Below are 23,746 nucleotides of genomic sequence, written 5' to 3' on the forward strand. Positions count from 1 at the left end.
TCTACTCAACTCGCCCCCCCCCCCAATCATAAGTGCTTGGCCCCCTCCAAGATTAAATCCTGAGTGTGCCACTGGGTTGAAGTAAGCACCAATCTTAGTTATGTAGTGGGTTGTTCCACAGACAAGGAAATATAGAGGGAGATGATTCTGAAATGTTTAGATTTAGACAGATGAGACGGGTGAGTGACAGGAGGGTGATGATAATGTGCGACTAACTATGGAAATATCAACTGGAAACAACATATGCATGTAATGAGATTAACTTCCTTGAGCTACTTAGCAACAACTATCTTATGAACCACCTCATGCAGCATGTAAGATCAGTGTTATATTTAATATAAAATCACATATGTTTCAATATTTCTTCAGATTGTTATAAAAAAAAAAATTCTTTTTATAACAATCCTAGACACGAGTGGTCAAAGAACATCAGTTCCATTTGTTGGGTACAGGTGAGGATTCAGAAATAAGAAATTTATTCACATTTTTCTTGAAGAATTGAATGTTGTAATCTGGGCATACTTCATGAGGAAGGCTATTCCACAGGACAGAAGTAGGATAACAGAGGAAGAGTAGCATGTTCAGTGTATTTGCTGCTGCATTGAAGAGATGCCAGGCACACTGCTCATTTAACAGGCCAACAGAAAGTGAAGGAATGATGGTTGCCAGGTCAGTGAACCAGTGACCATGGATGTACCTGTAAGAATAGACAGTACTGAAACATTACATCTGTGAGAGAAGTTGAAGAGAATCTTTGTAAATCAGCTGAATTCATAAAAGAAAGTGACATACTGGCATTTTTTCCATCTTGCAAAGAAATTTGACAGGGGTCCACATAAGTTGATATTTAAATTGCAGCACATGGTATCAGATTAATAAATTGGATTGAAAAATGGCTGTCTGATAGATATTAGATTTGTGTATGGGAGAGCAGTATCTAGGAAAAAGCAAGGTCTCTCAGGAGGATTTGAATAAGGCATTTGGCAGTGTGCCACATGACAAGTTGCTTCTTAAGTTGCAATCACATGGGTTTGGATATTAGGTTAGTGGATTGGTGATTGGCTCTCTGATAGATATCAGAGAGTTATATATGGGGGAACAGTATCAGGAAGTAGGAAGGATGCAAGAGGAGTTCCACATGGTTCAGTCCTGGGCCACTGCTGTTCAATCTTAATGTCAATGATACAGTATTATTATAGTCCTGTGTATCCTATATGCACAGGACTATAGGGCAAATGTTAAGTGGTTTGCAGATGTTGTGAAGCTTGGAAGGGTTATTAGTAATAGTACTGATGTTTTGGTGCTTCGAGAGGATATGAATAAGTTGAAAGGATGGGATGTCAGTTTAATGCAACAAATTGTAAGGTTTTAAAATTTGGGATCCACAGATTGGATGCTTCATACTTTTAGTGAAGTTGGCTCCACTAAATGAGTATGATCATACGAATTGAGGTCATATTGCGAAGGGTGTGAAGACATAATTCTTGTAGATAAGTTTGTACGTTGGTTAAACACACTTTTTTTTTTTTTAGAAAACGATAATGTAAACTAAATTATTAATTATGAAAACTTCAATTAATAACTACTCATCTTGGAAATGTTACAGTGCCATCTTCAGGAATCGCAAAACAATATGTGTATACAGGCACTCACATTCAGCAAATGAGGCTGAAGAAAGGCAATTGAAGTCAGTTCTAGAGTCCTAAGATCATCAGCCCAATGCTAAAGACAACCCAATTTAGCCCACTAGGGGACCACCTTCTTAGGACTCTAGGAATGACTTCAGTTGCCTTTTTTCAGCCTCATTTACTTAGTGTGAGTACCTGCATGCACATATACTTGTTTTGTGATCCCTGAAGATAGCAATGTAACATTGCCAAAATATAGGCAGTTATTAACTGAAGTTTTTATAATTAATACTTTAGTTTACATTGTCATTTCCTAAAAAATTAGAAGTTGTGACGACATCTCAGAGAATTGCAGCGATGTTGAAGAGAACACCGACCATGAGAGATAAGTGTGCTAGTCTCATTGTATAATGCCTTGATCAGACAATATCTGGATTTCTGTGCTTCAATCTGTTCATCTGGGATATTAAGGGGGAAAAGTAACCTTGGAGAGGATGCAGAGATGGATAACAAAAATATCAAGACTGTACAACATTGACACTGAGGGCATGCAGACTGCAGAATTTGATGGCCAGAAGGGAGGATATCATCGAGACATTTAAGCTGTTGAAGGGTTATCATATTAACACTGAAGAGATTTTTCATATGGTAGAAAAAGGGAAATGGACAAGGACCAGATGCCATCCCTGGAAGTTGAAAAAGGAAGTGGTGAGTAAAAGAGTAAGAAGACTGTTTTGCATGGAGAGTGGTAGGAACATGGAATGCTTTACCTGAGAGGGTGGTGAATGTGCAGACTGCAAATGATTTTAAGGAGTGTTATGATAGAATGTGTTCATTAGTGTTCACCTCCCACGATGAGTCAATATTATTATTAATACCCCAAAACCTCATGGAGTCAAAGACTCATCTAGGAGATCCTTTTTTCACACACACAGCTCATCACACCATGCCTTGAACACATTCAAACTCCTTGCAGACACCATACTCTAAGGCAAGGCATTCCAATCATTTACAACTCTGCACAACAAAAATCTGCCTCTCACTCACCTACTCGCACCTTCTTTATACAGTTTCCAGGGATGACCTCTGGTTCTCCACTGATCTCCCACTATTCTCTGTAGAATTTCTCCAGCATTGATCTTATAACAACCCCTTACCAAATTGTCTCTATCATATCTCCACTCCTCCTCCTCCTGTCCAACAGACTCAGCAAATTGCATCTTCTCAATCTTTCCTCATACTTGACATTCCAGAGGTGAGAAACTACCTTAGTCAGTCTCCTTTGGACCCTTTCCAACAACATCTCTTCATGCTTCTGAAAACCAGGTGACCAAATCTGCACACAATGATCCATGTGTGGCCTAATCAGGGAGATAAAATAGGAAGATTCTTGTTCCTTATACAAAGGAACAAGAATCTCCCTATTTCTACACGTCAGTGTCCTCCGCATCATTCCCAGAAGCCTTTGTGTAGTCTTCACAATATTGGCTATGTGTCCCATAAATTTCAGATCCTTATCCACTATCATCCCCAGATCTCTTATTTCTTCCACCTCCAACAATATATCCTCACCAAGCATAAGTTCTGCATCCCATCATTGTTTTCCAAATTTAAAACCTTACATTTTGCAACATTGAACTCACATCCCCATTTCTGTGCCCAATCACTCAATTTATTCAAGTCTTCTTGTAAGGCCACAACATCTTCACTGCTCTCATGGTTCGTCCCAACTTTGCATCATCTGCAAACAACTGAATATCTCCATCCAAATCTTCACCTATATCATTAATATACAAGATAAACAGTAATGACCCTAAAATAGATAACTAAGGCACTCCTCTAGTGACTTTCCTTTTCCTGGATATCGCTCCCCCTACACAACTTGTTCATACCTATCAGATAGACAGTCTTCAATCCAATGCACTAATCTAATATCCAATCCCATCTGCTCTAGTTTGACTAACAATTTATCATGAGATACTCTATCAAAAGCCTTTGCGAAATCCAAGTATATCACTGTGTATCCCTCTCTCCTCTTCCTCTCCAAGGAAGCGGTCACTTTATTGCAATAAGTAAGTAGATTACTAAAACATGACCTCCCTTTAGGAAATCCATGCTGTTCATCAAAGATAATACTCTTGTTGTCAACCTAACTCTAGATCCTAGTTGTGACAAGCTTCTCCAACAACATAACCACAACACCTGACACACACAGATAGGCCTATAATTTGATGCTTGAGTTCGATCACCTCCTTTATGAAGTGGCACAATCTTGCCCTCCTTCCACTTTTCAGGAACTCAACTGAGTGCAAAACTCGTATTAAAAAAATATGTCAAGGCGGTGTCAACTCCCTGGCACATTCCTTCAGAATACGTGGCGATATATTATCAAGTCCCACAGCCTTATTAACATCTAGTTTACTCAACTCCCCATACACCTCTTGCTCACTTACAGTCGGTCTCTCCTCCCCATCATCTACTGCTCTCAATTTCTCCATGTAGTCGCATTCACAAGATTGAAAGACCTTTATGAACTTCTGCAACAGCTGTCTTTATACCATTTTCTCCTATCATCATTCCATAATCATTCTTTCTTTTGCTGGCTACATATCGAAAGAACTCCTTAGGATTCTTTTTGGCTTCATTAGCTAACTGATTTTCATATCTCTCTTTAGCTACCATCATCAACAAGCCACCCTCCTTGCTTGGTCTTTGTAGAACTCATGGAATTGGTTATTTCCACTTCTGTTATACTGCCGCAACAATGCCCTCTTTCTCTGTATTGCATGCTTAATCTCTTTATTCATCCATCTCACACCTACTTTATTTAACCTTCTCACCCTTGGAATACACTTAAGCATTGCATCTATTAGATAGTTTTTGAAAATCCCCCAAGCTGCATTGATCTCTTTTCCAGCTAACTCCTCATTCCATGCTACACCCGCAAGCTGTCTCCTGAGCTCTTCATAATCACCCCCCATTGTATTTCCACATATACCCTTTTCTCACAGGGGGTACTTGCACTGCTGGCAACCACCCAGGTAATCACCTCATGGTCACTCTCACCAATTGGTGGATGGTTTGATACCTCATTTATAATTACATTTCCTGATGAGATGACCAAATCCAAGGCTCTTAATCCTTGCATACCCTCGGTTACATACTGTCTGAGGTAGTTATCCCTCAAAAACTCAAGAAATTCATTTTCTTTACTTCCAGTTGCTATTTTTGACCTCTATCTCACACAATACTGCCTCAAAACCACTAGCACTATTTACCTCTTGCATCTCTACTTTGTATGGACATAACTCTTTCTCTATCATCAATAGCACTCCCCCCCTCCCTTTTTACCCCTTCCATCCTCAAGAAACACATCATACCCTTCCTTCTCTATTCCTGTCAGGATGTCGTCCTCTTCCAACCATGTCTCACTTATTCCGACAATCTTTAGGTGAACAGATGCAATTAGTGCAGCCATTTCATCTCCCTTGTTTCTTATACTTCTAGCATTGGTATACAAACACAACAGCTCATTTCTCCATACAACACCACTCTCTCATCTTTCGTTAACTCTTTCGTGCCATCATGATTTGTTTTAATATTTTTTACCCAAATTATCTTAATTTCATTCCGCATCCATTTCATCTCTTTCCTCATCCAATCCAATTCAACTTCCGAATCTCGCGTCACATTCTCTCTCTCTCTCATTCAATCTCTCTAATTTTCTAACTCTCGACCCTCTCTTCTCAATTTGACTCTCATTCATCCTTCTGTGCTTCCAGTTCAACATGCATCCAACTTTCGCTGTCATTCAGTCTTTCAATTTTTTCCACTTTCAATTCCTGCATCACGCCGTTTCCAGTTTCATTCGTTCTCTCAATTTTATTTCCTTCACCATTCTCACCTCATTTTCATCCTTTTTAACATCTGTTATGTATTTTATATCACTCGTTTTCTTTTTTACTGATTTTTTTTTTTAACATTCTTTCGCCTCTCTTTCACACCATCGTTCTCTTTTGAACATTCACTCATTTTCCCCGCGACATTCTCGCTACTATCACTTTCTGTCATCAATTCCTCCCTCAGGTCGCACTTCGCACACGTACCCTTCTTCCATCCGCCCTAAACATCCACAAATCATTTTTGTAATCAAAAGAATACATTTTGCACACCTCACACTTAACGAAATGACTGAAGTCTAAATTAAAATCATGGAATGACAAAGCCCCTGCCATGTTTTCTGCCAGTACTACTCTAAGGTCTAATAGTAACGAATTCGCAATTAAGTTTAGGCAAATGAAAATCCCCCACACTAATAATACTACTTGCGCACAACTTTTACAGCAGCTCTTACTCAAACAAATACTCATATATACTTAATTATTCCAAGAATACTTATCTCAATCCGAAGCTCTTCTTATACAAGTCAGTCACGCTTCACTCATGAATGGCCTCTCCCCATGTGACTAAGGTCAGGAAAATAAGTGGGCTCCACAGGGATCCGTACTGAGGCCTTTGCTTTTTAAAGCTTTATGTCAATGATATTGTGATTGGGTTGTAGGGAGATATTCAACTGTTAGCAGCTGAATATCTTCCTTAGTAATAGTGCCAATATGGTGGTCGTTCAGGAAGATTTGAATAAGATAGACATAAGCAATGAAAGAGAGATATCAGTTTAATGCAACTAAATGCAAGGTCTTGAAGTTTGAGATCCAGTAATGGGAAGCTGCACACTCTACTGGTGGAACTATGCTACAGGCAGTGGAGGCAGCAAGAGATGTTTGTACAATAAAGAACTGGAAATGAGGACATATTGCAAAGATGAAGGTAATGCAGAGGATTGTTGCAATGCAAAGGACTTTGACCAGCAGAAATAAAAGAATGGTGATTCCATTGTATAAAGCCACTTCTGGATTACTGCACTCAGATCAAGTCAGTAGGATTTGATGAGGATAAATTAAGCTTGGAGAGGATACAGAGGCAGATAACAAAAATGATATTAGGACTGTACAATTATTAGGATAGACCAAGGGCACATAATCAGAATTTGGAGGATAGAAGACTAAAGGATGACACATAATTTGGTCATTTAAACTGTTGAGGTAATTACAGGATTACCAGTAAAGGAGATTTTTCACATAGTAGAAAAACTATATGATGGTGAATGTGCAGTGAACGCATTGATTAGAATGATAAATTGTTGTTGATGATGGGTCTCTCATAAATGAGTTCTGTGACCCCATGAAGGTCCCAAATAATATGTTATATTCAGGCAAATTTAAAAATGGGAATTTAGGCAATAAGACTTATTTCTGTCTATACTCCCACAGAAGGTTCTATTAAAAAAGAATCAGAGGAATATTTAGAGAAAACAGCTGACAAAGAAAAAGAAAAAAAAAACTTATCCTTTATGAAGATTGAGACAGTAGAGTAGGAAATGAATACTACATAGGATTGTTTTGGAAAAATTGGTAGTAGAGAACAAAGTTAATAATAATGATAAGTACCTGCTCAATTTCTGTTTCAGACATGAACTAGTTATTACTAATGCTATATTCTAACAAAAGTTATTAATTCCATATGCTAACATAAAATATAATGTATAGTTTCACAGATGAAAGATACAAGAAATACAATAGTCATTTACTGTGTTATTGATATATCTTCATGCCCGTTATACACAAATATTATTCAAGAAAACAAAAATGAAAGTTAAAACAAAACAAAACCTTGGAAACTGAGGAATATTCCAAAGAAGACAATGATTCGAACAGGGAGGTATGTGGTGAAGTTAAGATAGATAAACAAGGATAGATAAACACAAACTTCATGTGATGAACTCTGAGTTAAAGAGGAAGTCTGGGAAAATAATTATTATTATTATTATTCAGGCCTCCATGGAGTCAAAAGATTCTTTGTGGGAGGTCCTTCCTAAGAAACACAAAGTCTATCAAGACTCATCGAGGGGGGTCCCCCCCCCCAAGAAACACAAATTCTATCATACCACTCCTTAAACTCATTGACTGTTCTCGCTCTCACCACTCCATCAGGCAATGCATTCCATGGTTCAACCACCCTCCACACAAAGAAACCACTCCTTACCCTCTTGCTCACAGTTTCCTTTCGTAACTTCCAGGGATGGCCCCTTCCTGTTGTTCAACCAAGCTAAAGAAATCCCCAGTGTCAACCCTGTAACCACCTCTCAACAGTTTAAAAGTCTCAATTATATCTCCTCTCCTCCTTCTATCCAGTCCACATTCCCTCAGCCGATCCTCATAACCATCATTGTTCAGTCCTGAAACCATCTTTGTTATCCACCTTTGTACCCTTTCCACAGTTAATTTATCCCCTTCAAATCCTGGGGACCAGATCTGAGAACAATAGTTCTCAGATCTGGTCTGAACAAAAGGTGGTGAAGGTAACAACAGAGGATTGCTGCAATAATGAGAAGGATGCTGACCTGCAGAGATAAGACAGTTATCATTCCATTGTATAAGAACTTGATCAGACTAAGTGTGGTCTGATCAGGGTCTTATACAATGGAATGATAACTGTCTTATCTCTGCAGGTCAGCGTCCTTCTCATTATTGCAGCAATCCTCTGTGTTACCTTCACCACCTTTGTAATATGTCCCCTAAATTTCATGTTTCTATCAATCATCAACCCCAGATCACTTGTCTCCTCTACTTTCTCCAGTATAACTCCTCCCATAGAGTATGCAGTATCTCATCGATGTTTCTTTCCCAAACCTCAAGACCTTACATTTTGCTGCATTAAACCAACACCCCCATTCATTTGCCCATCTATCTAGCTTATTCAAATCCTATTGCAGGGATGCCGCATCTGCACTATTACTGATAATACTTCCCAGCTTCGTATCATCTGCAAACAACTGAATATCCCCTTGCAGTCCACTGACAATGTCATTGATATAAAGGTTAAACAATATAGGTCCCAGTACTGAGCCTAGTGGGACCCCACTTTAACCCCTTTGCTTTCTTGAAACTGCCCCACCATACACAACTCTCTGATGCCTATCGGACAGCCAATCCTGAATCCAGTTGACCAATCTGACATCCAGACCCATGTGCTGCAACTTAAATATCAGCTTATCATGTGGCACCCTGTCAAATGCCTTCGCTAAGTCTAAGAAAATGGCAGTATATGCCTTTCCCTCATCTAATGCTCTTGTAACTTTATCATAAAAAGCTAGCATATTGGTAAAACAAGATCTCCCCTTCACAAATCAATGCTGACTCTCACAGATAACATTACCCTCATCTGCCCAATGCTGTATAAGGTCCTTCAATACTTTCTCCAAGATCTTACGAACTACTGATGACACACAAACTGGCCTATAATTAGACACTTCCAGTCTGCTACCGCCCTTATGCAATGACACTATCCTACCTTCCTTCCATTCCATGGGCACCTTTCCTGCAGCCAGGCTTTCACTGAAAACCAGGTCAAAGGCACTGTCAGTTCCCTAGCACATTCTCTCAAAACTCGTGGTGAAATACCATCCATGTTAGAGAGGTCGGTGAGGGCCAGGATCTGAAGTAGGGTTTGGTTGATTGGAATTACAGCTTAAGCAAATAAGGCTATGAGGTCAGTATGTTTTTTGCAATCTGGTTAGAAGAATACATTGCATGTGTTCTTCTAACTAGATTGTCTGTTTTGCAGGATTAAAAAACTTGCCAGCTTCCATATGACACCAGCTAGGTCACCTCTAGTTGAAAAATATAAAAGTTTCCTCATGTACTAACAATTCAAAATTAAACTCTTTAAAACCAAAAGAAACCTGCTCATTGTATCCACTTAGAATGTTTGTACCCTCTGGAAATGCAAAAATTTCATCAACTTTGCACCAGAACAGAGTCAAACATTTATGCAGTATGCATCAAAGAACACAGGCAGAGAACAGATTTTGAATGGAATGATGTCACATCAAACTGCAAAAAAAATAGACTTTCATTTATACATAAGAAAACAAATCTGGTAATGGAGGAATTGAAAAAAGCATCTATAGTTGCATCTCATCTATCTCCAAAATCCCCAATAGAATAATGGCCATAACTTTAAACTTAGACCCAAAGTAATAATATGCACCTATGCACTGGCTGAGACTTCAGATGAAAACTCCAAGAATGCCTTTTACAATCGACTCTCAAACTTGTTTTATGCTGTCCCAGTACACAATCTCCACATCACAGGTGGAGATTTTAATGCACAAATAGGATCAGAACTGTGCTGCCAGGGTTCGTTGCACCCTGGTATGGAACAGGACTGGGTACCAGAACAGCAAGATACCTGCAGAAAATATTGAACTCAGTGTGGAAGAACTACTTTGAAAAACTGTTGAATAATTCAGTGAACTTCGCTGCAGGTGCTTTTCCAGAAGTAATCCAAAGGAACTTTGTGTATAACAATTTTCTCCAATTCTATCCTTATCAGTCCTTTAGGATGGGTTGAGTCCTCCAATGAGGGACTACAACGAATTAATGCAGCTGGCTCGTTACTCTTCTGCTGCATCCCGTAAGGGCAATTGTTCATTATTGTATATCCATGTGTATTCACGGGGCTGGTTTGCCTGTTCTGGAGGACAAAAAAAAACCCATGTTTCTAGGTGAACCCCCCCACCTCCGTATGAGACCAGCTAACTCATCTTTAGTTGAAAGAGACCAGATAAAGGTTCCTCATGTCTTGGACCCAGGTCTTTCCAACCAAAGGGCTTTGTCTATACCGACTGAGCTACAAAGGCTCATAACAATTTTACAATGCAATAATTTGAAATAGCACTAAAAATCCAAAAGAATGAGAAAGCAACTGGACTGGATAGTATAACAGAAGATGCTATTCAACACAGAGGAAACGAGCTTTTAAAATAACTATTATGGAAATATTTGGAAATAACTATATATGCCAGCCTTGTTGGCCGAGTGGTTAGCATATCCACTCTCCAGCCAGAAAGCCGTGGGTTCAAATTCCGCATTTGGCATGGATGTTTGTGAATGTCTGTGAAAATACTAGTGGTGGTTGGTGGTAGATGCAGTTGGTGTAGGTGATGAAGGTAGTTGCGGTTGAGTTACTATATTGTTAGAGCTTGATTGTGCTCCTGCCTTTTGTTAAGTTCCTTTAGAAAATGGCAATGGGACATTGCCGAAATATCGGAAATATCTATTAAAGTATTATTTAATTTATATTCGGATCTACGTTGTTTTAATTCCCTAAGTTATTTAGAAAAGAGATAGAGTGTTGTAGAGTAGATGCCCTCCCTCGATAAGTCTTTGGACTCCCCAGAGGTGTTACGTAATAATAATAATAAATATATGTAATACAGCTCTAGGTACATCCAACAACCTTCCATTGCAATAGAGAGAAAACCTAATAATTTTGATACCCAAAAAAAAGGCAATCTAAAGAACCAGAAAATTATAGAAGAATTACACTACTTCCCACCAAGTTGAAAATCTAAGAGGATAATTTTGAACAGAAGAGGTTACCATATGTAATCTCTTCTGTTCAAAAATCAAGCAGGTTTCTTTGAAGACAGAAGCACTGTTGAATATTCACTGCCTTTGAAAATTGCTAGAAGAGATAAAAATCTCCCTATAATCTTAAAATTTATAGATTTCTCAGATTTGATTCAATTGATAAACAAAGACTGTTCAAATTCTCAGCTATTATGGCATACCCTTGAAAATAAAGCAATATCAGAACACACCAAAATTACCATGCAAAAGTAATGATTAATGGAAAGATTACAGAGAGCGCTCCTATTTTCAATGGAGTTCTTCAGGGGAGACTCTTTGGCTATATCTTATTACCCTTGACTATGCAAAGAGATTCACAACAGTGGTGTAGCCAGGGGGAGGGGGGTCCGCACTGGGCGGCACTTTTCACGAGACAATTTTATTTTTTGACGAGTCTTTTATTTATGTTAACTTAGTAATTTTTATTATTTAATTAATAATTAGTTTTTAACAACTATACTTACAACTAAAATAAACAATGTTTTAATTTATTTCCCTATACGTCGTTTTGACTTTTTGTAGTATTTTTGGTGTGTATTGAGAGGGGCGGCAAACTCAGGGACCGCCCCAGGTGGCAAAAGCTCTAGCTACGCCACTGATTCACAGGAAATATGTGCGAACTCTAAGATTCGGCAGGACAAACCTACACAAGCAGTCTGTTTTGCAGATGATGTGCTGGTTGACTAATATAAAGACTACCCAGAACCATCTATAAATTATCTATAATTTATGTAAAAATGCAGAACTGATTGGGTTTTCAGTCAACAGCAGTAAAACATAAGTCCTAAACAAAGTACAAATATTAGGTTACATGACTGCACTCTTGAAGTAAATGATTTTCAATGTTTTTTCACATTTACAAATGCATCTAGTTGTTTAGCAAACAATTAAATGAATTTTTAATTCATCTGCATATTTTTTTTACCAGAGAAAACTATTAACGAGAGTGACAGCATAATTCCAAAATATCATCAAAATGCTTAAACGTGTCAACATTTTTTCATGATTAAATCTGTTTGATAAGTGGCATGAAATGGCATATTTAAAATATGCTTTAATTATTATTTTAAATAAAGCATTATAGAAATACTTGTAATACTAAGAATGAATATTTACCTTTCAAAACTGAACTCTTCCTTGAGGCTTTCAATAGAATAGGTATCCCTTCTTGAATTTTTTCCTTTATATATCTGATGAAAATAAAAGGGAAGTTTGTGTAAAAGAACAGCATGACCTCAATAAGTCAAAGTCACTTAAAATAACACACATCTCAAAAGAAGAGTTATTAGTCCTAAATTACATGCAAATGTCAAAATTCAAAAATAAGAATTTTTATTAATCTAATACAGCCCAAACTTTATTATGTACCCAAGTAAGCTCACGTTTCCTCCATGTAACACTTATATTACTAAAGAAAATCTGCTATACAAATCAAATAATTGCACAAAGTAGTTTAAAAGCTGATGAGAAACAGCTGAACTAGGCTATGCCTTGATATGCATCCATAATTTTATGGATGACTTTTGTTGCTAGCTAGTTAACACCAAGTTGCAGCATTTGCCAGCAAAGGTTGGTCAATTGGTAGAGCCTCTGCTACTAATGGCTCACGCAAAAAGTTCAGCAAGTTTGAGTGTGGTTAGTAATTGGAAGGGGTCCAATCATTCCATGCTGTTGGCACACTCTTCTTCGATGAGTCTTTGGACGCTTAGAGGTGTCACATAATAATAATAATGGATCAAGGGAGTCTTCACACTTGCACAGTTACATTGAACCAACTCCCCTAACTTCCTATAAAGTGTCATCTTACTTCATATATTTTAATTTTTTTATCCTCAGAAATTGCCTTACTGCATTTACTGAAGCATGTTGCCTTGATTACATCTTTCACCAACCTAATAATGTGAAGTTCCACACTTGACCACTCAGCCTGAATGATTCTGGTTTGAATGCCCAAAATTATTGTGGGTGAAATTACAGACCAAGGTGCACAAATAATAGACATTTTTTTTTTGTAAAAAAAAAAAAAAAAAAAAAAAAAAAAAAAAAAAAAAAAAAAAAAGTGGAGTATAAAATTTCCGGTGCATCCAAATGTTTTCCAGGAACATTATGAAAATAAGAAATGACATTTTTACCTATGCAAAACATAAGTAAGTGTAGTTTTCCCAACTGTTTTTGCATAATAACAAAATCAATGGCAATTAATAAAGCGCTTTTTTTTTTTTTTTTGCATAATTGCATCCTTTTGTAGCGACATCATTCATTCATTATTGAAACAATGGAACCTAAAACTGCTTTGGTATGTGTGCTGTACAATTATTATTATTGATTTTGTCATTAAAATGGTTCAAATGAAACCAATAATCTTAAATACCAAAATTTCATAAAACTGTTGTTGAAGTTGCAGCCAAAACACGTAAGGCAGGTTAATGCATTATGTCCATAAATTGCATGTTTTATCTTGACCACTTTTGTCTATTTTGCTAGATGAAAAACCATTCCAACACCTGAATGAGGTCGACTAACTCACAGTCAGTAAAAAGCTCTTAAAGCTTTTTAACTGGTAATTAACTTAAGAAATTTACAACACATAAAACGGATATTAATTAAAGGAAACTTTAACGAATACCTTCGATATTTCGGCAACGTCAAGTTACCATCTTCAGGAACATACAAATATGGAATGTGCACACAGGCACTAAAATGCAAATGAGGAAGAAGGCAAGAAACTAATATTGTTCCTGAAGTCCTAATGGGGCACCCCAGCAGGCTAATTGGGTTGTATTGGCCATTGGGCTGAAGTTCTCATAATGTAAGTCTCCCAAATTTGAGCAGTCTCATGCACCCAAATTTGTTGAGGTTTGGAACGTTTTTTAGAGCTGCTGATGAATCCGTGAATAATCTTTCGTACTTGAACTTGCTGAGGTGTATTATTTTAGTTTTCTTCAGACGAATTCTATGGCATGGTCTGCAAGCCCAGAGTGGCTGTACTGGTGAAACCAGATTTAGTCTGTGTTCTGAAATCCTGATATTCGCTGTTCTGCCTGTTTGGCCAAAGTAGGACAATTTACAGCTGTAAGGGGACCTGGTATACACCAGGTAGGTCTAGGGGAAGTGGTTGGTCTTTGATGGAGTGATAAGGGATGCCAACTTTTTATATGGTCTATAACAAGAAGTTAGGTCATATTTTTTGAGGATATTGGTTATTTTCTCAGATGTGCCCCAGATGTAGGGGATGGTGATATATTTAGTATAATCTTTATTGTGAAGGGGGGAAGGGGGTTGTGGTTTACTGGTTTTAACCTTTTAACTCCAGACCCCTCCCCCCGATTATATGGACTTCCAAAAATACACGTGTCATTATCCCCCATAGTGGATGGCATTGATTCCCCCACATATAAATTAGCCAAACATTTAGCCAAGGCACTCACACACTATACTGGCAACACACCATCACACACAAAAAACTCAGCCCACTTCAAAGCCAGTATAGAAAACCTCTCACTCCAACAGACTGACATAATGGTCAGTTTTGACGTCTCCTCCCTATTCACAAAATGTCCCACTCAAGGAAACCCTAGAGCTCATCCAAGCCAAATTTCCACCCAATATCTCAGCCCTATTTCAGTTCGAACTCTGGCTATTTCATTTGGCAAGGAAATTCTACAAACAAATAGAGGGGACATCCATGAGTTTGCCACTTTCCCCACCCTTGGCCAACTTTTTTATGGAGACCTTTGAAGAGAAAGCCTTAAACTCTGCCCCACAAAAACCCACTATTTGGCTTCGATAAGTGGATGATGTGTTTGCTATTTGGCCACAAGGCTCAGATACACTCCATTCCTTCCTAACACACTTAAACAACCAACACCCCAGGGCCCAATTCACCTTGGAAAAAGAGGAAAACAACACCCTCCCCCCCTTCCTAGACACTAATCACTTTCCAGCCTGATGGATCTTTGGTTTTCTGTTTATAGAAAACCCACCCATACAGACAGATACATTCACCAACAATCCCTCCCCCTCACAACAATATGGAGTTATTAAAAAGCTATATAACAGGGCAAAATTAATCTGCTCAGATGACGATGCCCTAACCACTGAACTAAATCACATCCTCAACACTTTCTTAGCCAATTGCTACAACCCCCAAAAATCCCCAAAATACTAAAACCAGTAAACCACAATCCCCCCCCTCCTCCTCCCCTTCACAATAAAGATTACACTAAATATATCACCATCCCCTACATCTGGGGCACATCTGAGAAAATAACCAATATCCTCAAAAAATATGACCTAACTTCTTGTTACAGACCATATAAAAAGTTGGCATCCCTTATCCACTCCATCAAAGACCAAGCACTTCCCCTAGACCTACCTGGTGTATACCAGGTCCCTTGCAGCTGTAAATTGTCCTACTTTGGCCAAATAGGCAGAACAGCGAATATCAGGATTTCAGAACACAAAGACTACATCCAGTTTCATCAGTACAGCCACTCTGGGCTTGCAGACCATGCCATAGATACTCACCATAGAATTCGTTGGAAGAAAACTAAAATAATACACCTCAGCAAGTTCGAGTACGAAAGATTATTCACGGACTCATCAGCAGCTCTAAAAAACATTCCAAACCTCAACAAATTTGGGTGCATGAGACTGCCCCAAATTTGGGAGACTTACATTGTGAGAACTTCAGCCCAATGGCCAAGACAACCCAATTAACCTGCTAGGGGGCACCATTAGGACTTTAGGAACAATGTTAATTTCTTGCCTCCTTCTTCATTTGCTTTTGTTAGTGCCTGCATGCACATACCATATTTGTATGTTCCTGAAGATGGCAATGTAACGTTGCCAAAATATTGAAGGTATTCATTAAAGTTTCCTTTAATTAATATCCGTTTTATGCATTGTAAATTCCTCAAGTCAATTAACAGTTATGTATGAAGAACGTATAAGCCTTGCTACAAGAAATAAAGCTTTTTAACTGATAAAACTCTTATAAAACAGGATTCTAACCCAGCCATTCCAATCAATTGACATAACGAGAAAGAGCAACGGTGCCTATTCCATCAATATGGAAGTATTTCAAATCATGTTGCTAATAAAAATTCAATTATAATGAAACTTTTTCAGCAGTCTTGAACTTACAAATAAGCGAGAAAAGAAAACTACTGTCATGCACTCTCTGCCAAATTAACACTGCAGTCAACAAGTTTTTAGTAGCTATTTACATACATACATACATACACTCAAAACATTACAGTATGGTGATTGGAAGTTGACAATCGCATTCCCTTGTGCAGTGTGACGTGTATGCAAATGAAATACAGATGGTAAATAGGCAGACATCGGGCTTCCAAACAGTTTATTGCAATCGACGAACATAGTAAATGTGATGATCTTAACGACTTTGTGGTTATATTATTAGTGAAGGAGTCATTCTATTGCCCAAGTGGTAAGAACCCTAGGCTCTCGAGGACAACCATATCAAGGATCTACTGCGAGTATACCATCAATGGACGTAACAGTGCCCAACAAGCAAGTGATGGCCAATCACACACACCATTAATGACTGGGGTTGATGTGGACTTTCCAGGCTCATACAGAACAACTGCAGCATAAATCACATCCAGTTTTAATGTTAGAAATCCAAACAGGCATACCATTCAGCAAGTGAACAGTATGCCTTACCCTGCATGCCATGGGCTATAGAGACCAAATGCCTTAATCATGTACCAATGTTGATAGCACATCATCAGGCATTGAGCCTTGCCTGGTGTTGGGACCATCAAAACTGGAACCTCTGCATAGTAAACCAGAGTCGTGTAATCGGATGAATCCCATTATCATTTGTAACGAGCTCACGAGAGGGTGTAGGTGTGCCATTGATAGCAGGCTATGTCCTCTTCATGCCAGGTCACTTCTGTTCAAAGAGGTGATGGATCTGTGATAGTTTTGGGAGTCTTCTCATGGGAACCTTCATGTATCTGGAGTATCTGCGTGCACATAACGTACAAATATGTGTATGTGCATGCAGGCACTAACAAAAGCAAACGAGGAAGAAGGTAAGAAATTAACATTGTTCCTAAAGTCCGAATGATGCTCCCCCCCTAGTGGGTTAATTGGGTTGTCTTGGTCTACCAGAATGTACTGGCTGATCACCTACACACTTTCATGGCCTTCACACATCCTGCAGCCAATGGTCAGTTTCAGCTTTACAATGTGCCATCCCACTGGGCCACAAACACCTAGGCATGGCTTGAGGAATTCTCAACTAAATCCAGGGACAATGTCCCGGAATTTAAACTGATCGAATCTCCCTGTGATGTCGTAGAGTGAGACATCAGATCCATGTATCTGGGACCAACAGCTAAGGCACCGATGTGGACAATGCTGCAACATGCATGGCTGGAATTACCTCTGGCATCTGTCGAGTCAGTGCTTAAGAGTACAGGCTGATATTCTTGCTAGAGGAGGACCAGCACACTATTAGATAGATATCTAATATTTTGTTCATTGGGTGTATGTTGCATGAATTTTTCGGTGTTGAAACTTTGCGAATAATTCTGTTCTTTTCGCGAGAGAGGTCATCTCGTCTATGGCAAGTTTACATTTTTTAACGAACTCCACAGATAGTGGTTCATGATCCACAACTGTGCCAAAGGTTGACATACTTGTGGATTTTCATTAGCACATTAATATCGACCCGTTTATGGCTATTAGTTTTGTTTGCCAATACAAGTGGTTCGATATTTCCAAATCTGAAACAATTCCAAACAAATTATTACATTAACTCTCCTGAGGTCAAAAGACGTATTGATGGGGAGAGAGAGGGATAGATTTATACTATTAACAATTGCGTATATTTCATTATGAAAGGTCCACAGATATTACGGAAATTTTCTCCAGCCTGCAATATATCTATCAATCATTCTAATAAATAACATAAAACGGATTTGCCTTACGTTTATATTAAATTAGTATAAAAATTTTGCCCTGGATCTCCTATTACTTCATCAGCCAGATGGTAGCCTTCACTTTTCAGTATTCAGAAAGAAAACACATACTGGACTTTACATTCATCCTCTTTCACACCACAATTCTTAAAAATCTAGACTTTAGTTCATCAAGCACACACTCTCTTTGCCCCACAGAATAGCTACTCTCCCAAGAAACGAATCACATTCAGTAAATATTTTACTGAATCATATGTCGACAGGATAATTCATAATTACAGAGTTTCTTTATCATGTGCCTTTCACCAAAACAGTGAAATTGTTTTGATGAAAGACACGACGGCCGAAGAGTTGGCCATCGTGTCACCATTCCCTATGATAAAGTGGTCTCAGAAGGTAGAGTCAAACAATTTAGATCTGTTGGCTTACAAGTGTCCTTCCTCCTATTAACAAGATATCTACCTTTAGACCACCCTGGAATATGTCAAATTCCTTGTCAGTATGGACTGTCGTATTTTGGCCAAACAGGTAGATCTGCAGCTGTGCATCGTGATGACCATTTAGACTATGTTAAGTTATATCAGCCATAGCAATCAGGACTTGCAGGGAATGCCATCACCACCAGACACAGAGTTCTTTGGAAGAAATTTAAGGTTCTTCATACAAGTAAATCTCTTGGGAAGTTTAAGTTAAGGGATATTACATCCCATATTGTTTCTTAGCCAAATAAGAAACTCTAAGAGTTTCATGCCGAATACAGAAACTATATAAAGTTCGGTGATTCCAAGTGTAAGCAAATACTTGAATAGTGCAACAATTGGTCGATTTGGTAGTGCAATACTGAGGCAACTCGCAGTAAGGGTGGAGCAAGCTCTTATCACTATTCTTGGTATTTACTCATATTGTGAAACCTAGCTCCTAGGAGCTGTATTACTGTTCTACATTATGAGAGAAGGTCACTACCCAGTTTCAACCTTTATTGAGGTCTCATCACTGAGTAGGTAGACCTAGATAATACCAAGTTTGTAGCAAACAGAACTTACATATCCTACTATGAGAATTGCCAAGAAGGTGTCCTAATAAATTACTAATTATATGAAGAGCCAAAGGCTTCAATTCGGCGACATGAACTTATTTAAGTTATGTGAGACCTCAATAAAGGTTGAAATCGGTCTGGGTAGTGACCTTCTCTCATAATGTAGAACAGTAATACAGCTCCTAGGAGCTAGGTTTCACATTATGGGTAAATACCAAGAATAGTGATCGGAACTTGCTCCACCCTTACTATGAGTTGCCACAGTGTTGCACTACCAAATGGGTCAGTTGTTGCACTATCCAGGTATTTGCTTACGCTTGGAATCGCCGAACTTATATATACAGTTTCTATATTCAGCATGAAACTCTTCGAGTTTCTTATTCGGCTATGAAACAATATGGGATGCAATATCCCTAAACTTAAATAAGTTCATGTCATCGAACTGAAGCCTTTGGCTCTTCATATAATTAGTCTCTTGGGAAGTTTATACAAAGAGTTGTGAGAACTTGCTACATCGACCGAATCTAAATAGAAACAACAGACTTAAATTATCCGTCTTATGGTAAATAGTTCTTCACAAATTCCAGAATTAACTTGGCTACATAATTAATTCTTTTTAAATCTTGTTTTACTAGAATCTTTACATAATTAACCATGACGTCCTATATTATGTACATGCATTGTTGAACATAACGCTTTCCGTTCTTGTTCAATCAGTCATCCAAGCAAAATTTTCCTAAAAATTAAAAATTTTAGGAAAATACTCTAAAATTGAGAGGAAAATAGAAAGTATACTTTTAGAAAAACCAAGTAGGATTCCGTAAAAATAGGAGTAAATAGATCATTTATTTACAATACATATCATTGGAGAAAAATATTGAACATAATAAAATCCTATGTCACAATTTTGAGAGATATATGAAGGTCTTTGACTCAATATGGCATGAATAATTGTGAAGAATACTGAACCAATATGGAATAGACAATAAAACAGTACCCCTAATTATAACTCTTTACCATCCTCAGAACTGTTAATAAAAATCAATAGCAACTACAGCAAGCCTGTCAAAATTCAAAGACGTGTGCATCAAGACTGCATACTTTCGCCGATGTTTTAACCTTTATTTAGAATATATAATAAACTTAGCCTTAGAAAACAATGCTATTGGAATTACAGTTGGTGGGTGTGGGGGGGATAAATAAAAATAAAAAAATCTCAGTTTTGCCAATGACAGTGGTGACCTGATAGCAGAGAATGAACATCAGTTACAAGATTTAACAGACAGAGTTTCTAAGACACTTAGTGATTATGGATTAAAGATCAGCATTCACAAATCAAAAACGATGTTTTCAGGCAATAAGCATGTGAAAGTTTCAGTTAACAATGAAAAATTAGAAAAGTAGAAGATTCTCCTACTTGGGAAGTGTACAACACAGAGATGGCCGGTCTAAAGACGGCATTAAAGCACGCATTGCTAAAGCAACCGATGCCCTTCAGAGATGACAACCACTTTGGAAGGACAATAAAATACAGCTAGCTAAAAGTCTTTGCCTTCTCAATACAAGTCTCTACCTTCTTGTTAACTCCGTCCTACTACACGGATGCGAGAGGGACATCGTTAAAAGGAGGATGAGAAAAGATTATTGGGCTTCGAGACAAAGTACTACAGAAAACTTGTGAAACTACCACATACGGCACACATAACAAATAATGACGAGGTTAGAAGGAAAATGCACTCCACTACTACAACATAAGAAAATAGTATTGTCAGGACTGTCACCTTTACATAGTCTATGTAGACGACAGTCTTACATAGACTATGGGTGAAGTTCAGGGGCGAATGCTGGTCTTGAAATTCACACTTGTTCTTGTTATTTCAGGGAGTGAGAGGTGTGATTGAAGTCTGATTAGCGGAACAATGAATTAAATTACTGACCATTTAAAACTATATATTTAGAAATTTATGTACATTTAATCATACAAATAGAATATCATTTGTAAAATAAATGTTGTAATCTTTTTCAATTTAGCTACTTGAATACAAATTCTACCCTACAGTTCTTCTTTATGAACTGGTCAATAACATAGTCATAAAAAGTTGGTTGTAACTTAATTTTCCCAAGCAACATGCACACTTGTAAAGGCTGGCTGAAGCTCACTGGCTAGAGCTACGTTGACTGCGTATGACCTGTGTTTAAACAACAGAGTGAGACTATGTGAAATGGCAATGCGTGAGCATGAAATCGCAGTGCTGCTGCGAGGACCCGGAAGCTCCTACAACCGAGCAAGCCAAGGTAGCTTTGACTAAACGAGCAAGCATCGGCCTTTGATACACAACACAAAGCTCAATTATTGCCTTTATCGCGCAAGCTTAAGACGTCTTCTGTCTACAAAAATAAAAGCCTAAATGGAATGATTATAAACGCATGCATTTATTAACAAATAAATATTACTTCTTTCTCGATTAATGAGCTTGCGCAGCAAGCATGGAGAATTCGCCCCTAGTGAAGTTCTTGTTCTTTAATTTGAAAGTCATTGACGATGCCCTTGAAACTGTGACAAAAATTTTTAATTAATTAAAAGGTATAAGTACATGGGTGTCTGCAGAAAATTTTACAGGGGGGGAAGCAAAGCAAAATTTTCTGGAGGAGGGGCAAAGCTTGGAGACAAATCATTACATCAATAAATTTTTATTTAATTTTTTTTTCACAAGTAGATCCCTGAGAGGGGACAAGCACCTGTTTGTCCCCCCTCTCTGCAGACGCCCATGTAAGTAAGATAAATCAGTTTTGCATTATTTATTAACGATTGTGTTTTACATTCTTATACGTCACATTATATCTATCATATTCATTCATACTCTTAGCATTCACAACATAATCAGGCAATGTGTTCCACTCACCCACCACACTCTATGTAAGAAAATAGAAATAATAAATAAATTTAGCAGATATCTTTCGACACTTTTTTTAACCACAAAAAATGCCTTTATGAAGATTCTTACTTGTTAAAATGGGATTCGAAACTAGGACTTTACGGCCAAACGTCAATACTACCGACGTTTGCAATATCGCTTGAACCGTGGGGTGTTTCTGGAACTACCTCAAGGGATGGACTCCAAAACAAATGTAATACATAACCCCTCTGTTTTGTGAACGAACCTAAAAACTAACCTCTTTAGCTTCTTTCCATCCAGTCAGGGCTGTACTTATGCACATGAGGCTCTAGCTGGGTGTGCCAAAAAATTAAAGTCCCAAACAATGAGCACCTCCGGAAAAGCGTAAATACAGCCCTGCATCCTATGCTGGATATAGCTTCCCCCCCCCCCCCCCGTAACTTTCCAATTCTATGTTTAGCCATTGTCCCCCATCTCATGTCAAACCTTTGTGGATTATCTCTCCATCTTATTCTTTGGTGACCTTTGGTATTCTTTCAGTGCTTAATTTTTGTTCACCTTTCATCTTGCAATCTACTAATATGGCCAGCACATCACCATTTACATACTTTACAAAGCTTCACAATGTCTTCTACCCCAGCCTAAATAAGTAGTTAACTTGCTGCAACATGCATAAGGTTGCATGTTATGAGAAAAATTTTCGAAAAGAAATATAACCGTGCATTCGTGAAAATTAGTCCAAAATCATGTATTACTGAAAGAATAGTTAGTTACTCCATTGTGTTTATAAACTGATAGCATTCTATGGTGTTAGAATTCATTGTTTAAATGATTTTAAGCTGAAAGAGCTCGAAAACTATGGACAGTTATAACCCAATTTCGAAGTTTATGATCTTAATTATATAAAATAATTATGTTAGGAAGGTAAAAACAAAAACATAAAATGTAGTCAAGCCATGGGCATCCACAGAGGTGTGGGGGGGACGTGGCACTTTCCCCCTGGGATCTACTTGTGAAAAAAAAACAAAAATGAAATAAATAAAAATTTATTCACGTAATTATTTCTCTTCAAGTTTTGCTCCCCCCCCCCAGGAAAATTTTGCTTTTCCCCAACTAGAAAATTTTCTGCGGATGCCCAAGTCAAGCTCTCACTGCGCTCCCCAATTCAAAATATAACTCGGGGCACAAGTTGAACTGTTAAGTAATGCGTAAATCTCAATGCAGTTACTGGAAGTGGACCTTTGTCACGGAAACATTAACCTTACATCTGCAAAGAGCAAACTTTCAAAGTTTAGAGAATAGCTTGTTGTCAACAGCGAAATTATTGAGCACAATTTGCATAATTAAATCCTTACCCGACTTTGTCATACACAGATTTCCACACAGTAACATGATCATCTGGATGGCATATCCTGCTTATTATCTCTACTTCATCTTCCTTATCATCAGCACTTTCTTTTTTTGTGGCTTGGGCCTACATAAAAATTCAAGGAGTTTTAGCAAATAATTATCACATATCGTTAACCTAATTCCGTTTCTTAAGCGAACGGAGAAGAAATAAAAATTCGTACTTACAAAATGCACTCTGCATACGCTGCAGTTCATATCAAAAGTAACGAAATCCAATTTTTGAAGTTCTTCACTTTTGGATAAAAGTCTTTGCCACAGAATTCCTGCTGCTTCCGACAGAAGATCTTGT

At 38.0% G+C, this 23,746-nt stretch overlaps 1 protein-coding gene across 1 annotated transcript in view; it reads right to left on the reverse strand.

Annotated features, from left to right (window-relative positions):
* LOC150105249 (ciliogenesis-associated TTC17-interacting protein-like) overlaps nucleotides 1-23,731 on the reverse strand; it is a 203,974-nt gene extending 180,243 nt beyond the window's left edge. Inside the window, exons 1-3 of the mRNA XM_090393916.1 lie at nucleotides 23,623-23,731; nucleotides 23,403-23,521; nucleotides 12,278-12,351 (exon numbers count right to left, since the gene is read on the reverse strand). Coding sequence (XP_090250042.1) covers nucleotides 12,278-12,351; nucleotides 23,403-23,521; nucleotides 23,623-23,652 — 223 coding nt within the window. The 5' untranslated portion in view covers nucleotides 23,653-23,731. The remainder of the gene's footprint in view (nucleotides 1-12,277; nucleotides 12,352-23,402; nucleotides 23,522-23,622) is intronic.
* Nucleotides 23,732-23,746: the final 15 nt, after the last annotated feature.

The sequence above is a fragment of the Typopeltis vanoorti genome, chromosome 6, assembly GCF_054136105.1.
Source record: "Typopeltis vanoorti isolate ZY-2024b chromosome 6, IOZ_Tvanoo_1.0, whole genome shotgun sequence".
NCBI lineage: Eukaryota > Metazoa > Arthropoda > Arachnida > Uropygi > Thelyphonidae > Typopeltis > Typopeltis vanoorti.